Genomic DNA, 21,979 nt, shown 5'->3' with positions numbered 1-21,979 from the left:
CCAGCCTTAACATGCTCTAACTAACTTAAAGTCAGAACAACAACAGAACATCCTTCTTGTTTATCTGTAGCTGTAGGGCGTCCTCCGGTGATCACTGTAGATGGGTTTGATCATTCAGGAGGGCTTCATCTACAGTGTGAATCTGAAGGTTGGAACCCTGAACCTGATCTTGAGTGGCTGAACAGTGAAGGAGTCCGTCTGAGTTCAGAAACAACAGAGAAACACAGAAACACAGACGGATTCAGTGTGAAACACACCGTAACTGTATATGAGAGAGACAGCAAGATTCACTGCAGATTCAGACTGAAGCATCACATGCTGGAGACACTGATAATCACCACAAGTAACTACTGACACTTTTCTTCCTGTAATGTTTTGTCATCTTCTCGTGGTATATTTGATGAAGTAAAAGGATTTAATTATTATCAGCTTAGTTTATTAAGTTAAGTTAAGCTAAAACATTTTACTGTCTATGTACCATTCAGAACTGAACATTATTTTTAATCATCTCATCAAAATAATTTGATTTGCACAATGAGCTTAATTGCTGTTTTGTGTTACAGGGAACATGTTTAATTCTTGGAGGACATCAGTCACCGTGATTTCAGTTTTTGTTGTGCTCGGTGTGATTGCTGGAATACTGATAGCTGTGTTTGCTCATAAAAACAAAGGTAAAATGCTTGTTTGTTTTTCTTTTGCAATTAAGGCAGTATGGGGTTAATTTTAATAAGATTTTATACAGCACATTTCATACACAATGATAATTCAAAGTGCTTTACATAAAAAGGATTAAAATGATCATACAAATAATCACAATAAAAGCAAATAATAAAAATTTTAAAATGATTAAAGAAAATATTTAAAATGAAGTAAACATCTGAGAATAATAATAAAAAATGAGGATACATAAAATACAGTGCAATCATTTGGATGTAGCTCAGTGCTTATTCAGTAAATGCACAGCTCAACAGATGTGTTAAGTCTATATTTAAATATGGCTAATGTTTTAGCACATCTGATCTCTTCTGGAAGCTGAATCCTACTGCGGGCGGCATAATAGCTAAAAGCAGACTGCCCTTGTTTTGAGTGAACCCTTGGTGTTTCTTGATCCTAATGATCTGAGTGATCTGTTAGTTTATATTCAGTGAGCATTTCTGCAATGTATTGAAATCCTAGACCATTGAGTGATTTATAAATGAGTAATAATACTTTCATAATACTAATAATACTAATCATTAAAATGAATCCTAAATATCACACCACACACTATAGGAGCAAAACGGTTTAATCTTGGTTTAATTTTTTTCCTCATGTTTGTCCATCATGGTCAAAAAAGTTTGTTTGACCTTCTTCTGTGCACACCTCTGAGTTGACTTGAGAGCATAAATACATTATGCACCCTCTAGTGGTGTGAAATAAAATTACAACCAAAAAATGGCTCCTACACACCAGCCCCTAATTGTTTATGACTGGGAGAAAAATAAACAATTCAATTAACATACTGTATTTACATAAAGAGCCATGAGTTACAAAAACAAATACATCAAAATACTAAAATCATTCATATTTAATATTCAATATCTTCAACACCTTTTTTTTCAATAAATAACCCAACAAAATAAATAAGCAAGCAATTCTATTTTATGCATTCATGAGTTCTCCGAACATTATTGTCTTACGTTTCTATTAAAAGACTGGTCTTGTTATTACAAACTATTATTATTAAATTATTATAACTAAACCCTTTTGATCTGGGAACATTTCCAGCACTTTTCCGAGCATCCAAGAATCGCGAGGGGCCACAGTGTCTGCAATGAGAACAATGTCACCTGGTTGAAAATTACGTCTTTCCTTGGTCCACTTTTGCCTTTCTTGATATAGAGGTAAGTACTCTTTTATCCACCTCTTCCAAACGAGGTCAGAGAGGTATTGTACCTGCCTCCATCTTCTTCTTGCATACTGGTCCTTTTCATCAAACAGCCCAGGAGGCAGGATTGGTGTTTTTCTCATTGTAAGAAGATGGTTGGGAGTGAGTGGCTCTAAATCGTTTGGATCATCAGACACTTTGGTAAGGGGTCGATCATTTAGGATAGCCTCTATTTCACACAGAAAGGTGTGCAATCCCTCATCATCCAGTGTTTGCTGACATTGAACTGAAGACAATACTTTTCTTGCCATTCTTATGATGCGTTCCCATGTACCTCCATCGTGTGAAACCGCGGCTGGATTAAAACTCCACTTGATGCCTTTGTGTGCCAAGGTTTTCTGCATCATGTTTTGATTCAAGTCTGCAACGGCCCTTTCTCAATTCTCCTTTTGTGTCAAATACAATTTGTTCCATTGTCAGATCTTAAATGTGACACTTGTCCTCTTCTACATATGAACCTGTGCAATGCATTAATGCAGAAGTCAGTGTCTAGAGAATAAGCAACCTCCAAATGGACTGCTCTACTGCCTAAAAATGACACCATAACGTTTCACGAGAGCGGCCTCTTTTACTTCAATCGGACCAAGTAATCCTCCTATATTGGTAAATGGAGGTAGATCTACCGTCAACCTTTCTTCAGGTAAGTCAGCCATCAGTTGCTCACCTAATTTTGCTTTCTGTCGCCTGCAAAAGACACAACTCGAAAGGATTCTCCTGGCAGCTGCATTGTCGTGGGTGATCCAGTACTTTCTTCTTAATTTAGAAAGAATATGGTTCCTTCCACCATGACCAATCTGTTTATGGATGTGCTTAAGGATAAGCTTTGAAATATGCTGATCTTTGGAGAATTACAGGATGCTTTACGTCTTCCGGCATTGCGATCTTGCATAGCCGACCACCAACTCTCAACAGTCCATCTTCAAGAATGGGGTTTAGCTTATAAATAGTACCATCCCTTCTGATTTTTACATTTCCCAGATTCTAATGAAGCCATTTCCATGCTGAATATCTCTCGTTGACAGAATTGAATGATGGCTTTTTCTGCTGCCAAGAGGTCATCTGAAGTTGTGCTATCAGTCCAAAAACATGAAAAAAAACGTAAGCATTTTATCAATGCGAACAGCTAAAACAGTGGCAGTTAGCTCTAGTCGAGGAATGGTGACTGGTTTACGAGGTGTCACTCTAGAATTACCAAGAAGAAAGGAGACATGAGTGGTGATATGACTATTCTGTAATCTAAGATAAATCACAGAGCCATATCCCTTTTCACTGGCATCTCAAAAGTGGTGTAGTTGACTTTGAACAGGTTGTCCAAAGCCATGTGGCTTCAAACATCTATCAACTGCAAAGGCACTCAGATGATCCAGATTGGTAACCCGTTTGATCCACTGTTGGTCTTGAACTGGTGTAATCTCATCATCCCAGCTATAATTTGTCCTGCAGAACTCCTGTAGAATAAGCCTGACTGGAAGTATCAGTGGTGTCAGGTATCCCAAAGGATCATAGATTGAGCTGATCACTGAAAAAATCCACGTCTACTGTGCATTCGCTCTTTGCAGACAGTCTTGAAGTTGAATGTGTCTGTCTGCACACACCACTGTGTCCTAGAGCCCTTTTTACCGGCAGGTGATCTCGGTCCAAATTAAGCTCAATTATATTTTTGGATCGGTCTTGCGCTGGAATGGATTGCAAAGCCTCATGGCTGTTGCTGATCCATTGTGTCAGATGGAAACCACCTTTGTGACAGAGAGCAGCCAGATCTTTGGCCATCTGGATTGCTTCCTCCTCTGATGGTTGGCTCTTTAGACAATCATCCATATAGAAATTCTTGTAGACAGTGGCAAATTACCTCTAAATCAATACTGTGTTGATTATCTTCTGCAGTCTTCCTTGGAGCAAAGCATGCACAGCTGGGTGATGAAACTAAATGAACAGTCATTCAAAGTTCAATGATATCTGGTGTTACGTCACCATCAGGCCGCCACAGGAAACCAAGGAAGTCTTTATCCTCATCAGTCACTCTAACTTGATAAAACATTGCCCGAACATCAGTCATGAAGGCAACTGGTTCCTGCCTAAACCTTAAAAGAACTCCAATCACTGAGCTAGTGAGGTTAGGGCCTTGCAACAACTGATAGTATAAAGAAGTTCCTTGAATTCTGCTCCACAGTCAAAAACAACCCGCAACTTGCCTTTACGGGGTGGTACACTCCATGATGCGGAACGTACCAAACCTTAATATCATGTCGCTCAAGCTTTGGCACTTTTCAGCATATCCCTGGTTAACCATATTATTGATGAAGTCTGTATTCCTGCTGGAATTTCTTGTTCCTTTTGAATTTTTTCCTTATTCCAAGGAGGCGCTGCTTGGCAATGGAGAGATTGTTAGGCATAGTAACATCCTTGCTTTTGAATGGCAGTTTCAAACTGTAGCGTCCTTCTTTGAGGTTTACAGACTCTTTCATAATCTCCATGAATTTAACATCTTCTCTAGACATTTTTTCTTTGTCTTCAAACATGTTCCCATTGAAATCATTCTCATATTGCTTCTCCAATAGCAATTCCAATCTTTTTACATCAGTTCTGTTCACAGTAACAGTATGTGACCTGTGTGTGAAAAAATTAGTCACAATGAGTAGTTTTTTAAACATTTTTAGTTTTTCAAAATGATATATTATTTGTTGGAATCTGATGAAAATGACTGAGCTACACCTGTATAAAGTCGACAAAGTCAGCAAAGTAACTTCTGTCAGGACCACTGTTGTCAAAGATGATTGACAATTAGCATACAGTTTGGATTGGCTCCCTGTGCATCCATGCAGCCTAGCATGGATGAGAGCAGGGAGAGCAGCGATAACTCCCCAGGGTAAACAGAACAGAACCAACAAATGTATTGCAGATATCCTTAAAGTTCAGTAATTTATGTACACGTTTTAGAATTATTCTGATTCAAATGAGAATCAGAAGGCTGAAACCTGACTGACAGAGGAGGAGTTGGGGATGGAGGAGGGTAATTAGCTATTGAGCAATGCGAAAACTGCTGATAATACTGACGGACCTTATATATGGATGCTTAGATAGGTGTCGTATTCCTATAGGTAGATGGGGATCAGCTGAGAGTCAGCTGATGCGAGCGTGACTAACGTGACCTGCCAGAACTAACGCTATGCTTGATTTCTGAGAAAAATCAAGTTAAAGTTTTCTGAAGGTTCCAAAGCAAAATCACCAAGCAATGTTGCATTGTTTCCTCCACTTCCTTCCTTAATATTAATAAATATATCAATAATCACAATATAGACATTGTTTTATTTTATCTTTGTTATTAAAAATAAGAACAGATGCAAAAAACAACAATAGAACAAATATAAGGAAGAAACAAATAACCTAGTGCATTACTTTTTCACTTTAAAATTGACGTGACATACGGCCAAGTATGGTGACCCATGCTCGGAGTTTGTGCTCTGCAATTAACCCATCCAAAGTGCACACACACACCGTGAACACACACACACCGTGAACACACACCCAGAGCAGTGGGCAGCCATTTATGCTGCAGCGCCCGGGGAGCAGTTGGGGGTTCGGTGCCTTGCTCAAGGGCACCTCAGTCGTGGTATTGAGGATGGAGAGAGCGCTGTACATTCACTCCCCCAACCTACAATTCCTGCCGGCCCGAGACTCGAACCCGCAAACTTTGGATTACGAGTCCAACTCTCTAACTTTAGAGTCTTTTACATCTAAACAAAAATATTAAATTAAGAAAACCAAATAATAAAATGTAAAAATCACTTCAGTGTGGTCATTACAAATAATCTGCTTATTAAAACTACAAAAGCAGTTCAATCAAGAGCAGCGATCTTTTTGTTAGATTATCATTGAGACAGAAGACCTATATAATAAGACCTACTGTACTGCATGGATCTAATATAGTGTTACACAATCAGGGCCCGTATTCACAAAACATCTTAAGGCTAAAAGTAGCTCTAACTCGCAGATTTAGGAGAAAATCTTAAAAATAGTGGGCGTGTCTGTCACAAATCCTGTCCATGCACTTCCGTTTGCTCACCACCAGATGTCGTCTTCTCTTTACATTTACTCTCACACCACACAGACTTTTACGTCACTCCGGACTACAGTTCCCATGATCCATTGCACTGATTGCACATACACAGCTGAATCCATTTAGACACATAAAGCTTGCAAATGGATCTGCATGTCTCATGTCTCGTTCGCCCCGTAACTGTCAGTCCTAAATTTAGGACTCCTAAATTTTTGCTCTAAGAGTATTTCACAAAGCGTTTTAGCACTAAAACTAGGTCCTAAATCTGTGAAACGTTAGGAGTAGTGAAGAGGACTCCTAAGACCAACTCACAACTATCCTAAAATGGCTGTTGCCGCAATTTGCCTCAGAATATAAACATTTTAGAAACATTTGACGATAATGAGCCTTTAAAATGGTATCACCTTTAAGGTTTGGAGGTTATCCCAACTCCAAATTTTCCTTTGATTATATCCTTTTCATTAACCAGTTGGGAAAGAAGTAACAGATGTTCTTGCTTCCAGTTTGGTTTTCTTTTACGTTTGCATGTCTTGCTATTCTACTCCGTTAATTAAAAGGCGGTTTATATGCATCCGCTACAAGAAGCATACGTGTAAGAGACTGACAATTATAAAACATATATTTGTTTAATTAGTGACACTTAGCCTGCATGTTAAAATCTCTATTTGAATGTGGCAATTAACATTATTTTTAAACCTTTATTTGGATATGGCAACATAATATCGTGCTCTACAATATTTCTATGAATAAATCTCTGACCGAGACTATCAACCAATCACTGTGTGCATAGTTAATAAGCATGCTGACATCATCCATAGTAGGGATGTGCCCGAAGCGAACACCTTATTCGGAAAGGCACGGATAATGGCTTCAAAATGAATAACGGATTTATCCGAATAACAAAAATATTCGGCAGACAATCGTTTGCTGGAACAGCACTACATTAGTGAGGTCTGCGGTTGTTAAGATTTGTGCAATAATAATTGCTTTGATAGCGTTTGACACAGTTTCGTACAGATAATATCATGGTGATCATTGCGTTTGTCTAACGAATGTGGTCTCCTCAGCAAATTAAAACTATCCGCGCGCTCCTTTTTTGATTGCTGCCTGTCAGCGCCGGCGAAGCAGTGTTGCCAGATATTGCTACAAAAAACAAACACAACTAATCTCCTGACAAATGCACCACAATAAGTTTAAATCTTGTATTTTGCAAATAGGAAACATAATCTCTAACCTCCACCTTCATCCTCCCACTTTATTAATGCCCTAATTACTTTATTAACGCTGTTACATTAACCCTCATAAGCATCCCATTTCCTGTTTACACTAAAGACCTTTAGTGTAATTGTAAAAAAAAAAAATACATTTTAATGATATACAAATAATATATCATTTTTTTTTGTTTACTTCTCATCTATACATTAATGCTGTGTTTTGGGAGATATGAAGTACTTTTGTACCTGTTTACCACAAAAATCCTCAACTACACCATTAGCTTGCATGAGAAATATTAAATTATTATGAATAAATCTCTTAAATGATGATCTAAATTTAATTTAAACTGTTTCTGGATATTGATGTAGGTGTTAGGTGTACAATTCTGCCATCTGGTGGTTAGAGAAAACTTGTAGAAATCACAGTTTTGAAAGAATAGTGTAATGACCATATATATCCAGCAGAGGCCCATAGAGAGCCATTCATTTTTCTGAAAGTGGTCAACTGCTCCTCTCACAACTTTTCTGATATATATTTTGTAAGTATATATCGAAACATTATAAAATACATTAAAAACAGTATTTTTGCCAAAGTTTAGAATTAGTTTTTGTGGTTTGATGTATTTTGAAGAGCCCGTTTTGCAATAATGCCACATAAATTTGCAGAAATGTAAATAAAAAAATAAATAAATAAAAAAATAAACTAAACTAAAAACAACAACTGCAATAAGCAGATATGAATGCTGGGTATGTGTGTAAGAGAGAGTGTGTGTGTTAGGTGTGTGTGTGTGTGCGTATGTAAGTGAGTATGCTCGTTCCACATTGCATTTGTGCTCTAGTATCAGGCTTTAATTTTTTTGTGTGGACATTTTCAGATTTATGCAGAATTTATTGATTTTATTTGCCAAATTCTATAAAAAATGCTCTTTGTTGCAGTCACACGTGTGTTTTTGTGTGTGTGTGTGCGCGTGTGCGTGTGCGTGTGAGTGAGCATGTCTTTTCTACATTGCATTTGTGATCTAGTACCAGGCCTTCATTTCTGTGTGAAAATTTTCAGACTTATGCTGGATTTATTAATTTATTTAAAAAATTACATACCTTCAGAACAACCGAATCAAGCCCTTTTTTTTATGTGAATACAGATACAAATTTTTGAAAAGTAACAAAATCTTATTCCATTGAGATGAAGGGAAACATATTTATTAACTAAAGAAAAGTCGATTGGGGTCATACTGACCCCAAAGGCCTTATAAGGGTTAAGTATTAAAACAAGTCCAGCGAAAGCTTAAAATAACTAGATCTGGCAACATGGAGCAGAGTGGAGGCTGCACTTGCGCCAAGCCCCTCCTGCGTTCGCAGCTGCTGCGAGTCAGCCACATGAATTTATTCAGCGACATGATTTTAAATAATTTTTCATAAGGTTTTCAAATGTTATTTTTGAACATGAAACATTTACGGAGGTCTGGACCTCATAGCTGGCTATGGGCCTGGATGTGTAAAGTGAATGAGTGTAAAAACGCATTACATTTGCCCTTTTTGTGAATGACATTACATTTAATTATACAAGACGAAGAAAAGCGATGTTTGATCAAGGCTTTTGGAGGGTCCAAATTATTTGTTGCACTCTGTTGATAAAAAAAAAAAACTCGTAAATGATCACAGACTCCCACAACACATGATCTAAGTTACTCAAAGTTCAAGCCAGCTTTATTGTCATTCTGCTATGATAGGCTACTGAACACTTTCTTTCCATTTCTATTTCTTTTTTTTCTACTAGTGCTCTTATTTAAGATTATGGATGCTTGTCTCTTGTCAAATTTGTACAGAAAGTTTCACTGGAAAATTTTAAATAGAATATATTTTAAATTGAAGATATTTACAGTTATAATTTTAATAAAAAATAATACTTTCTTTAGTTATACCAGGCATATTTGTCAAATGAAAACTACGAATATAACAGATTTGCATTTAAAATGGCATTTTCATGTAATTTGACGAACTTCCTGTTTAAGCCACGCCCACTTCCGGATCTATCCGAATACAGATACAGATACAGATAATTTTGATATTGTCACAGATACAGAAACAGATACAAATAATGGCTCCGCTGCACACCCCTAATCCATAGCAACGAGGTCAACCCCATTCTTACTCTGAGCTTAAGACTTCTCTCTATTCCTTAGTAAAAGTTTGTCTCAGCAGCTTTGTGAATAGGTTTTAAGAGAAAACTCTTTGCTAAAAACTTTTACTGCTATTTAGGAGAACTCTTAGTGGTAAGATAAAATGGTTCGTGAATACGGGCCCAGATGTTTTCCCCAACAGTTACTCAAAAGTTAACTTAAGACATAACAGATTATGTTTGCATGAATAGCCTACTTAAATACTGTAATTCTGTGTATACAGTATGTATATGTGTCGGGATCGTGTGCTGGCGGAAACACCGTTATGTGTGCGATTCATCAGTCAGCAGCAACACGAGAAGCAAGCAGAGATTTCAGCACCTGACATTTGACCAAAATCGACATTTTATATTTTTTTTGTCTGTAGCTCAAAATTAACCTGTGTGCGTTCCGACTCATTTTGCCAGCATGGGTCACATTTACTTTGACAACTGCCAATGGAACTATTTATAACCCATCCCAGTAGGGTTCGAATGGCATACGGTCCATCTCCATGACAGTTTACAACTTCCCAGTGCTCAAGTAACCAATCAACAACTCTACGTCTGCTTGAATGTGTGGAATGTGAACAGCATCAAGATATGGCAACTCAGCCAAGTCCTCTTTCTTGACAATGTTATCTGGGCTTACAGGCATCTTGCTTTGTGTGTAAACTTCTGGTAGCCTCTAAAAGTCCTTGCCAGTGAGGCTTGAAATCTCCAAATTATTTACAACATACAGGTGCATCTCAATAAATTAGAATGTCGTGGAAAAGTTCATTTATTTCAGTAATTCAACTCAAATTGTGAAACTTGTGTATTAAATAAATTCAGTGCACACAGACTGAAGTAGTTTAAGTCTTCGGTTATTTTAATTGTGATGATTTTGGCTCACATTTAACAAAAACCCACCAATTCACTCTCAACAAATTAGAATATGGTGACATGCCAATCAGCTAATCAAAGGTTTCCTGAGCCTTCAAAATGGTCTCTCAGTTTGGTTCACTAGGCTACACAATCATGGGGAAGACTGCTGATCTGACAGTTGTCCAGAAGACGATCATTGACACCCTTCACAAGGAGGGTAAGCCACAAACATTCATTGCCAAAGAAGCTGGCTGTTCACAGAGTGCTGTATCCAAGCATGTTAACAGAAAGTTGAGGCCTTATGAGGATTGTCAAGCAAAATCCATTCAAGAATTTGGGTGAACTTCACAAGGAATGGACTGAGGCTGGGGTCAAGGCATCAAGAGCCACCACACACAGACGTGTCAAGGAATTTGGCTACAGTTGTCGTATTCCTCTTGTTAAGCCACTCCTGAACCACAGACAACGTCAGAGGCGTCTTACCTGGGCTAAGCAGAAGAAGAACTGGACTGTTGCCCAGTGGTCCAAATTCCTCTTTTCAGATGAGAGCAAGTTTTGTATTTTATTTGGAAACCAAGGTCCTTGAGTCTGGAGGAACTCATAGCCCAAGTTGCTTGAAGTCCAGTGTTAAGTTTCCACAGTCTGTGATGATTTGGGGTGCAATGTCATCTGCTGGTGTTGGTCCATTGTGTTTTTTTGAAAACCAAAGTCACTGCACCTGTTTACCAAGAAATTTTGGAGCACTTCATGCTTCCTTCTGCTGACCAGCTTTTTGAAGATGCTGATTTCATTTTCCAGCAGGATTTGGCACCTGCCCACACTGCCAAAAGCACCAAAAGTTGGTTAAATGACCATGGTGTTGGTGTGCTTGACTGGCCAGCAAACTCACCAGATCTGAACCCCATAGAGAATCTATGAGGTATTGTCAAGAGTAAAATGAGAAACAAGAGACCAAAAAATGCAGATGAGCTGAAGGCCACTGTCAAAGAAACCTGGGCTTCCATACCACCTCAGCAGTGCCACAAACTGATCACCTCCATGCCACGCCGAACTGAGGCAGTAATTAAAGCAAAAGGAGCCCCTACCAAGTATTGAGTACATATACAGTAAATGAACATACTTTCCAGAAGGCCAACAATTCACAAAAAATGTTTTGTTTTTGTTTTTTATTGGTCTTATGAAGTATTCTAATTTGTTGAGAGTGAATTGGTGGGTTTTTGTTAAATGTGAGCCAAAATCATCACAATTAAAATAACCAAAGCCAAACTACTTCAGTCTGTGTGCACTGAATTTATTTAATACACGTTTCACAATTTGAGTTGAATTACTGAAATAAATGAACTTTTCCACGACATTCTAATTTATTGAGATGCACCTGAAGCTTGTGACTGTTGATTTGGGACTCATTGTGAGCATTGAGATTTTTATCTTTCGTCCATTTAGATTTAACTTTCTCATCAAACTCTCTGAGCAAAATGTAGAAGTACTGCCTGTATCCAAAAAAGCATAAGTCTGGATGAGTTTGTTGCTCAATGCAGACTTAACTTGCAAAACTTGTCACCAAAAACATCCTAGTGTTATGCACATACACTTCAAACAGAATGTTGATAAAGCTGTTAACACAGATGGTAGTCACCATTACAGAAACAACTGCACCAACTGTAAACACACTTGTGTCTGCACAGGCGTGTAATCAGGGCTGGGAATAAACAGTGGCATTCTTCCTATTCTTCCAGTACAAGTTAAACGCCTTGCACACTCCTTGCTCCGATATCCAGTGTGCAGGCAGCCTTTAAAAAGCTTACCTTATTCCTTGTGCTTTGTCTTCTCAAACTGTTTACATTGTTATAGACAGTGATTTTGAGAACAAAACAGACAAGTGATAGGGTTACTCAGTCTGCTCTTAAATTGGTGAGTTGAATCTTCAGCCTTTGCCTTCATTTCCTTGGCTGTGTGTCTGTCAACATCAGTAACAGTAGTAAAGCTGTTACCTTTAAATTTCATCTTTGATAGATATTCTGTTTGTCCACATTCTTTGGCTTACTGATCATTCCTTTTTCCACATTCTGGATAAACCCAAATATTGGATCAGAGATGATTTTAACTTGGCATATCTTTGTAAAAAATACAATCTCCTTTGTTGTTTGTCGTGTCTTTGTGGCGGGGCGGTGCAATTTTGAGACACATGCCCGAGTTTTTACTATTAAGAAAATCTGACTACGCCACCCTAGGAATTAACCCCAGAGAAAATACTCAAAAATTGGGTAATAAAGCACACAGGTTCGGTAAAGTATAAAAATACAAATGTTTATTAATACAAAAATGGTTTAAAATGCTAGACACTAAAATCAACAAGAAACACTAAACCGCACTTCAAACAAAAGAAAACAAATTACAAAAGGAAAAAGGTAATAATACAAACCAACTTTATATCATAGATGCAAACTGCTTACCTTTCGGTAAAAACTCACCTTTTTGAGATCAAAATAGGTCACCTACGAGATTCATGCAGATCAGATTAGAAAGTGTTTTGAGGGGTTATATTTTTTTTTTACAGTACCATCACCATTCAATACCCGGTTATAGTCAGCCGCTTTTAAATGCTTCTGTGTGTTTTTTTGTGTGTGCTCTGATTTAGAATTACAAAACCACACATTTATTTACAATGTGCTTTTGCAGTGTTGAGTTTATAGCCAATAACAGGCATCTCTGTTGAAAGCAATGACCAGTCAGAGGTGTTTTCTGGTTAGTCAGAATCCGCTCTGAGCTCATTTTGTTTTCTTAAGTAGAGTGATACATGCTCGCAGATCTACCTATTATAATGAGAGAGCGCATACACGGTGTAAATAAGAGATTGATTGTGTAGTTAGTCATTGATTATATCATTAATAATGACGGTCTGGCCAGAGAACAGTGTGAAACACGAGAGAACTGTGACCGCAGGAGTGCAGTCTGTACGTGTTCATAAAAACTACAGCATTTCTACTTGTTTTAGAGCCTTTTCAAATAAAATATTCCGGCGAATGCATGTAATCCACCCATAAGAACACAACAAGAGCTGAATCCAGGTGTTTGTGATCTGTTTTAGTGTGAAAAAGCCTTGCGTCAGATTTCTGAGATCGCGAGCTCACTGCAGCGTCTCTTCATTAAACTTATGTATTTGCTCGTCTTAAAGCCTTCTGAAGGAAAACACTCCAGTGAATTTACAGAAAACAATTATAAGAACATAATTCTTTGTTTCACTGACATCTCCTCGCATCGCTCAGCAGTCGAATGGACAAAAAGGCTTCAGAACACATCATTTAAATGTCTCTTACAGCCTTCTACATTAAACACTCCAGCAAATCAACACAACACACTTAGAAGAACATATTGAAGAGGTAAAATACGTGCTTATGAGTGCTTATGAGATATTCTGTCTCGATCGCTCCTGGAGTGCGTTCGGGCTTCTCAGCGCTAGAATGGACAATCACATACAAGATTATTTCAAAATACATAATAGCTTGGCGAATATAATCGAGAACATTCGTTTATATCTCACATTTGTAAACATTCAAACATTTGTAATTGTTCAAACAATATTGACCATTTCATCTTAATGTTGTTCAGAGATGAAGGCTATAATGCTAATGTTGTCGAGGGAGCTACAGGACATCAAATCATTCAAGATCTGTTCAAACTGTTTGAAAATGTTTAAGTGACTAAATAAAAAATGCATATAAATTCATTATATTTTCATAAATTTTAATAAAGCCCAATATAGTAGCAAAAACTGTCATCTCCTAGACACCATTACTTTATCTTAATTTTAATGGTATTGACAATATATTTCTCAAGTTATCACACATAACTGAATGTACGTCCAAGGGACACTATATTAGTTATCTACTTTCATATCGTGCATATAATAGTACTCACATAAGGCGTCCATTGTGTAACTGCATCATCTACACAAACCATTGTGCTTGGACCCCGATGATCGCCTTGAGTTAAACCGCATTGTTTCAGTCACCTTCTGTGTCGTTGCCCTGGCAACGCCGGTGACAGGACTTTTAAATAGCAAACAGGGAAAACAATAAAAGGCATGACCTATTTCGCATCCAGCTAGCCAACTCTGTTGAAGCTGTTGTCATAGCCTAGTAGGCTTTTTATTAGCATAGAAAATAGCAAGGGTCCATAGAAAAATACTGTTGTATGTTTCTTGCAGCGGGGCAGCTCAAGAGCGCTGGACATACAAGTACTCTGTCTCTTCTGCCAAGCCAACATCAAAGTTAGTTCACTAACTTTAGCTTCTAGTTTTACTTGCTATTCTACTTAAGTACAGTACTAAAATGTGTTATAATAGTATTTTTATAATAAATCCTAAAGCAAGAAGGGGGTGGAAATGGCAACTGAGCTAATGAGTGATCCTCTGCAGCCATCTACTGGATATAATTGTAAATTCATGTAATTGTTATGTTAAAGGTTTGTTTTCCTCCAGGATTTTTGGCACATTTTTCATGTCATCTCCATTAATGAAAAGCGAACCTTTAACGTGAATTTTACAACACAATTGTAGAGTTATAAGATAATAAAGGCTATAAAATAATGTATAAGTATTTATACTTATACATTTAAAAATAAGTTTTTTTTTTTTGGTTGCGTCTTTGTCACCTTTTTCACCCGTGATAAGTTTGCATCCCTGATTATATACATGTAACAATTATATGTATATGTAAAACAAAATAAAAATAAATAATACCAGCAGGGCTGAGGCTCCCAACGGCAGGAAACAATGAAGAGTTTGGTTTTACAAGAGCACACTTCCACGCACACACCACCATGCACTTTGTTCACACTATCAGACACTCAAAGTGTAACGCCGCACACGATAAAGAAGAACCACCACCACAAGGAGGAAGAACAGTCTATAAAATTAGAAACTATAAAATGGACTTGAGGCACAATGCAATATGAACATTACTAATGAAGCAACTCCTCACAAAAGTGGGTATCAATACCAGACAGAAATAAGGAGGGAAAAACAATGAAACATTAGAAGGATCAAACAGTTGGTCACCTGAGATTACAAAACAACTTGAAATCAGATGTAAATGATCACATACAAGTCCAGTTGCATTAATAGATGACTGATCACATGCAACAAAAACTACAAACACCACAGAATTAAAGGTAAAAGAAAAAAAAAAAGTTAAATGTGTCAAACAAAGAAAAAGGAAACAGAGGCCAGTTTTATCTCCTATATAAACGAAAAGAGATGGTCAAGCCTCCCATAACAGGCCAGAAAAGAGAAACAGGGCACTAAAACGGCATGATAAGAAACAGATGAGCAGTCCCCTTTAATTAATGGTGACGACAGTGTCTGCATGGCTGTATAAACAGCAGCTCTTTAACAGCGCTAAAACAGCAGCAAACAATCACAACATAGAACGAGAGGGAGAATCCTACAGCAAACACAAAAGGAGACGTTACTAATCATAATATTGTCCCCACTCCCAATTATACACTGAACAAAATTATAAACGCAACACTTTTGTTTTTGCCCCCATTTTTCATGAGCTGAACTCAAAGATCTAAGACTTTTTCTATGAACACAAAAGGCCTATTTCTCTCATATATTGTTCACAAATCTGTCTAAATCTGTGTTAGTGAGTGCTTCTCCTTTGCCGAGATACTCCATCCACCTCACAGGTGTGGCATATCAAGATGCTGATCAGACAGCATGATTATTGCACAGGTGTAAGGCCACAATAAAAGGCCACTCTAAAATGTGCAGTTTTATCACACAGCACAATGCCACAGATGTCGCAAGTTTTGAGGGAGCGTGCAATTGGCATGCTGACTGCAGGAATGTCCACCACAGCTGTTGCCCGTGAATTGAATGTTCATTTCTCTACCATAAGCCGTCTCCAAAGGCGTTTCAGAGAATTTGGCAGTACATCCAACCGGCCTCACAACCGCAGACCACATGTAACCACACCAGCCCAGGACCTCCACATCCAGCATCTTCACCTCCAAGATCGTCTGAGACCAGCCACCCGGACAGCTGCTGCAACAATCGGTTTTCATAACCAAAGAATTTCTGCACAAACTGTCAGAAACCGTCTCAGGGAAGCTCATCTGCATGCTCGTCGTCCTCATTGGGGTCTCGACCTGACTGCAGTTTGTCGTCGTAACCGACTTGAGTGGGCAAATGCTCACATTCGATGGCGTCTGGCACTTTGGAGAGGTGTTCTCTTCATGGATGAATCCGGTTTTCACTGTACAGGGCAGATGGCAGATAGCGTGTATGGCGTCGTGTGGGTGAGCGGTTTGCTGATGTCAACGTTGTGGATCGAGTGGCCCATGGTGGCGGTGGGGTTATGGTATGGGCAGGCGTATGTTATAGACAGCGAACACAGGTGCATTTAATTGATGGCATTTTGAATGCACAGAGATACCGTGACGAGATCCTGAGGCCCATTGTTGTGCCATTCATGCACGACCATCACCTCATGTTCAGCATGATAATGCACGGCCCCACATTGCAAGGATCTGTACACAATTCCTGGAAGCTGAAAACATCCCAGTTCTTGCATGGCCAGCACACTCGCCGGACATGTCACCCATTGAGCATGTTTGGGATGCTCTGGATCGGCGTATACGACAGTGTGTTCCAGTTCCTGCCAATATCCAGCAACTTCACAAAGCCATTGAAAAGGAGTGGACCAACATTCACAGGCCACAATCAACAACCTGATCAACTCTATGCAAAGGAGATGTGTTGAGATACATGAGGCAAATGGTGGTCACACCAGATACTGACTGGTTTTCGGACCCCCCCAATACAGTAAAACTTGAGACGGTTTCTGACAGTTTGTGCAGAAATTCTTTGGTTATGAAAACCGATTGTTGCAGCAGCTGTCCGGGTGGCTGGTCTCAGACGATCTTGGAGGTGAAGATGCTGGATGTGGAGGTCCTGGGCTGGTGTGGTTACACGTGGTCTGCGGTTGTGAGGCCGGTTGGATGTACTGCCAAATTCTCTGAAACGCCTTTGGAGACGGCTTATGGTAGAGAAATGAACATTCAATTCACGGGCAACAGCTCTGGTGGACATTCCTGCAGTCAGCATGCCAATTGCACGCTCCCTCAAAACTTGCGACATCTGTGGCATTGTGCTGTGTGATAAAACTGCACATTTTAGAGTGGCCTTTTATTGTGGCCAGCCTAAGGCACTCCTGTGCAATAATCATGCTGTCTAATCAGCATCTTGATATGCCACACCTGTGAGGTGGATGGAGTATCTCGGCAAAGGAGAAGTGCTCACTAACACAGATTTAGACAGATTTGTGAACAATATTTGAGAGAAATAGGCCTTTTGTGTACATAGAAAAAGTCTTCGATCTTTGAGTTCAGCTCATGAAAAATGGGGGCAAAAACAAAAGTGCTGCGTTTATAATTTTGTTCAGTGTAGTTGCGTTTAAACACTTACCATCAGGATATCACGCCAGATAGAACGCTTTATAGGCACGGGTTTGTCACAGTTATGCCCACCGATAGCACAATGGGATACAGGAAATCATGCCTATTTAGCATGCGACAAAATGTTAAGCCCACATAAACATACTAGCCCTATACAACAAGCTCTTAAAAATACACATACCTGAGAGGCAAACAGTCATCAAATCCACTAAGCAGCACCGAAAAGGCATCAGCACCAGAACAAAAATCTGCACTATGATTAACAAACACGATTTAAAGTTATGCACACTCCAACAGTTTCTAAATCACCGCCTATTAAAAGATAGCACGCTTACCTACAGCCACCGTCAACACAGGCAAACAAAGGGGGAAACCGGACGTGACGCATCCCAGGTAACAACCAATCGCCTTTAAATAGAAGATACTACTCGCTGATAGCCAAACATTGCTGTCAATCACCTAGTCCTGTTACATCTTCAACACAAAGCTGAAAAGCTTTCATAAGTTAACTGAGTTGCAAATGTGGAGGTATTTAAAGACTTTTATATTGAAGGTTTTTTTTTTTTTTTTTAACTGAGACCGGAAGTGAAGTGAGCGAGACGAGTGCGAGAAAAAGAAGAGAAAAAAAGTTAGTTTTCGGGCGACTTCTTTGAGTAAATGTGAACAGCATTAGACAAGCGTCGAGGTGAGCTGATGAGAAGCTGGACCGAGCACTTGGGTGAAGTTGGTTTTATATTTGCACATTCGGACTATTGAATTCAATTACTTTGTTAAGCGCACTACATCGGACATTCAGCGGACATTCACAAGTATGACATTAAAACAATACTTGGCCATGTTGATCGATTGTGAAAAAAAATGTAGTAGGTTGACAATGATGTCGCTGATTAGAATTGGCAAAAAATAACTTTATTGCACATATAATTAGAAAGTTATTGAATGCAGAAATGTGTGAATATTGTGAATGTGCAAATATAACACCAACTTTACCCAAGTGGACCGAGCTTGTGCTGTTGTGAGTTTTAACTGATCCTGATCGCTGAGAAACTGAACTGCGCGTCTGTGGTCGACCAGGAGGGCATTGCTCATCGTCTTCTACGGAAGGGAGCCGAGATACTGCGAGTTTTCTTCACTGCTGTTTAACCACAGTTGATATTCTGAAGAAATACAAGGACGTTATTTGTTGTTTTTGAAGCAAAGCAGCTTGGATCGAGTGATTTTGCTGCTGTTGTTCGAGTCAAAATACTCGTGTGTTGTTTTTGATGCAGTAGTGCCGCCGTGTGGACACAAACAGCATTGCGAACTCATTGACGCTCTTCTTTTGACAATATTTTTCCCCTCTATTTTTCAGTTTATTTTTGGAAATTTTCCAGTATTTTCACTTAGAGACTTTAAAATTATTTTTGGATGGACTTGAGAACTGATAACTGAGTTTGCTTGAGTGAATGAATCCGAATTACTGTGTTTTTTTTTGAAGGGACTGTCTCGTCTACCGGAAACGTTTGTAGGAAAAAAAAAAAAAAAAGTTTTCCTTATTATTTATTCCTGAACATTATTTTTCCTGTGTTTAAGGAAAAGGAAGAGACTTTGTGTTTTTGAACAGGTGGCTATTTGTTTTGGTCTAATTACGCTGCCATGTCTGAACACTCCAGCACCAGCCCAGTTCTGCTGTGAGGTAAAGCTTTAACTCTGGGAGGGTGAACCTCACTCAGGCATGTGAACTGACATGAAAAATATCTGATGTGGAATGAAACATCTGTAATCTGTGAACTGAGTACCATTTGAGCCTGCTGTCAGAGCTGTTGTTGTTTTTCTATTTTTGTTTGAGTATTATTGTGAAAAGAAAAGAAACCGAACAAAAGTTTGAATCTGAACAAAACTGTTTTTTTTTTTTTTGTACATTTCTTGGTGGAATCATAAGAAATCATAAGAGAAGTGAAACGGAGTTTATTTCACAACTATTGTTTTCTTTATTTTGTTTATTCTTTACTAAGCCTTTAAGAGATAAGTGTAAAACGTCTGTTATCTTGAAGTAGGGTCATTACTGTCTTGTGGGCTGATAGAGAGGAAGAGGGTTAAGCAACGCCATTATACTCGGGTAGCTGCCGTGTATGTTATTAGGTTCCAGAGCCTCAATCCTTAATCAGTCGCTGCTACAAAAGACAAATGCATAATTAACAAGGCAGATAAAAACATACTTAAATAAAAAAGTACAGGAATTAATTGTACTAGGGGTGAGGACCTAGATCATTTAGCACTGAATAAGACTGTTCCCCAGCATTTAAAGTAACCTGAGCACCTATGTTGGGTCCACTGGGCTGTGTACTGCGTGTTGCAGTTTTTCTGCGCACTGGAACAGTAGTTTGAGCATGTGACTGCTGTGCATTCTGGGAGGTTGGTGGTAAACGTGAGCTATCGTAGCTGTTTGTTGTAGCCACTGGTGGTTTATCAGAACTGGGGAATGAAACCATTGATTTTGCTTTTATTCCTTTTTTAGTTTTGAGGACTGATAACTTTGCAGTAGAGGCTGCTATTTCAGCATCAAGCTCCATTTGTTCTTTTTGCTTCCTCGATTTTTCCACTTGCTCCTCAATATCATGCCTTTCTTTTAAAGATTCTGCACGAGCAACACGAGTGGCTCTTCTGCCTCCACCTGAATGTGTGCTTGCTGGACTGATGATCTGGATTTAGTTGAGCCAGACCTACTGTGTCGGCTTGATGTACGACTGCACACCCGAGATTCAATACTGGAAATACTATCGTTAGGATTGATTTCCAAATACAACAGTGATAATATATATAAAAATCCACAAAAATTGTATGCACAGTGATTGTAGCACACTTTTAAGCAATATAATTATAAAACACTTCTGGCACTTTATATGTTATTGCTAATTACAAGTGAAAGACAGTAAAGACAGATTTTTACTTAAGTAAAAGTACAGAAGTGCTTGCTTTTAAAAGTACTCAAGTACCAAAAGTATATATATATATTTTTTATGTCAATGCACTGTTTTGTTATTGTTGTATGTAATACTTGCAATACCTCTGAAGCAACTTACAATACATTACACCTACTGAATACACTGACTAGCTTGTAGTATCTTTGGAATAAAGAGCTTTTAGAATGTTAAAAACCTATGAGGAAAAAAATATTTGTAGCACCCCCACCCCCACCCCACACACACACACACCCCACAAAAGCAGGATGGTAGTGATCTCACACAGCTCTGGCAGTGTGTGCACACATCTATGTGTAGCCATTCATCCACATTTGAACAGAGTGGACAGTGAAATCCTGTAAATACAGAGTGATAAGGAAGATCAAAAAATTAAACCTGCTTTAAAACCCAGCAACACAGCTGTAGCTGTATAACTTTACTCAGTATACTTTAGTCAGTAGTACTTTACTGTAGTATGCTTTAGTTTTTACTACAGTAAACTGTAGTGTATTGTAGTAATATACTCTATAGTTGTAGAAAACTTAGTACAGTATTGGGTAAAGTAATTTGCTTATATTGCTATAGTTGTTATATTACCACAGCATAGAATTACCACAACAATTTAATTCAAGTACTTTACTATAGTATGGTTCAAAAACACTATAGTATTTCCTATAAATTACTGTAGTATTTTTCATGTGCTTTGATGTATGATATGGCCAGCATACTCTGCTGCGATGCGACCGTGTCCCACACACATATGTAAATAACATGTTTTATTTAGATAGTTTACATGATAAAAAGTCATCTTAAAGTTAACAAATGCCTCTAGTTTTATTAATTTAACAGACCTTTGAAGTTTGGGCAAAAACTCGTGGATGTGATGTGCTTTCGTGCATTTTATTTTTTTCAAATGGTGATTGTGAAACACGTAACACCTCACTTACATGAAATTATGGTGAAATTTGTTATTTTTCATGTTAATCAGGTCAATTTTGATCAAGAACAATACACTGGGGCTTTAATTCAGTGTGTGTTGAATTCAGTGTGTGTTGGAGCAGGGTTGGAACTAAACTGCAGGGCTGCGGCCTCCAGGAACTGAGTTTGACCCCCTGCTCTGATCTGATAACATGGGCGCCGGAAATAATACACTCTGCTTACGCGTGCAGTGTGAAACCAGCCTTAGGAGAACTATATAAAAGTGTACTAAAAAGCGATTGTAGCACGCTTTTAAGAAATGCAATTATAAAACTTCTGGTACTTTTACTACACTTAAAAACTATTTAAGTGTTAGTGCTAATTAGTGTATATTAACTGTACTTAAGTAGCACAGTTGGGAAAATGTACTTATAA

At 38.4% G+C, this 21,979-nt stretch overlaps 1 protein-coding gene across 3 annotated transcripts in view; it reads left to right on the top strand.

Moving 5' to 3' along the window:
* The window catches only part of LOC131536168 (butyrophilin subfamily 1 member A1-like), a 293,670-nt gene that overhangs the window by 29,221 nt on the left and 242,470 nt on the right, over nucleotides 1–21,979 (top strand). For all 3 annotated transcript variants that reach the window (XM_058768911.1, XM_058768913.1, XM_058768912.1), the window contains 2 exons: nucleotides 71–343; nucleotides 564–671. In XM_058768911.1, coding sequence (XP_058624894.1) covers nucleotides 71–343; nucleotides 564–671 — 381 coding nt within the window. The remainder of the gene's footprint in view (nucleotides 1–70; nucleotides 344–563; nucleotides 672–21,979) is intronic.

This window comes from Onychostoma macrolepis, chromosome 03 (genome assembly GCF_012432095.1).
Source record: "Onychostoma macrolepis isolate SWU-2019 chromosome 03, ASM1243209v1, whole genome shotgun sequence".
NCBI classification, from domain to species: Eukaryota; Metazoa; Chordata; class Actinopteri; order Cypriniformes; family Cyprinidae; genus Onychostoma; species Onychostoma macrolepis.
Note: the sequence above shows the minus strand (reverse complement) of the source record. Positions and strands in the feature narration are given on the sequence as shown.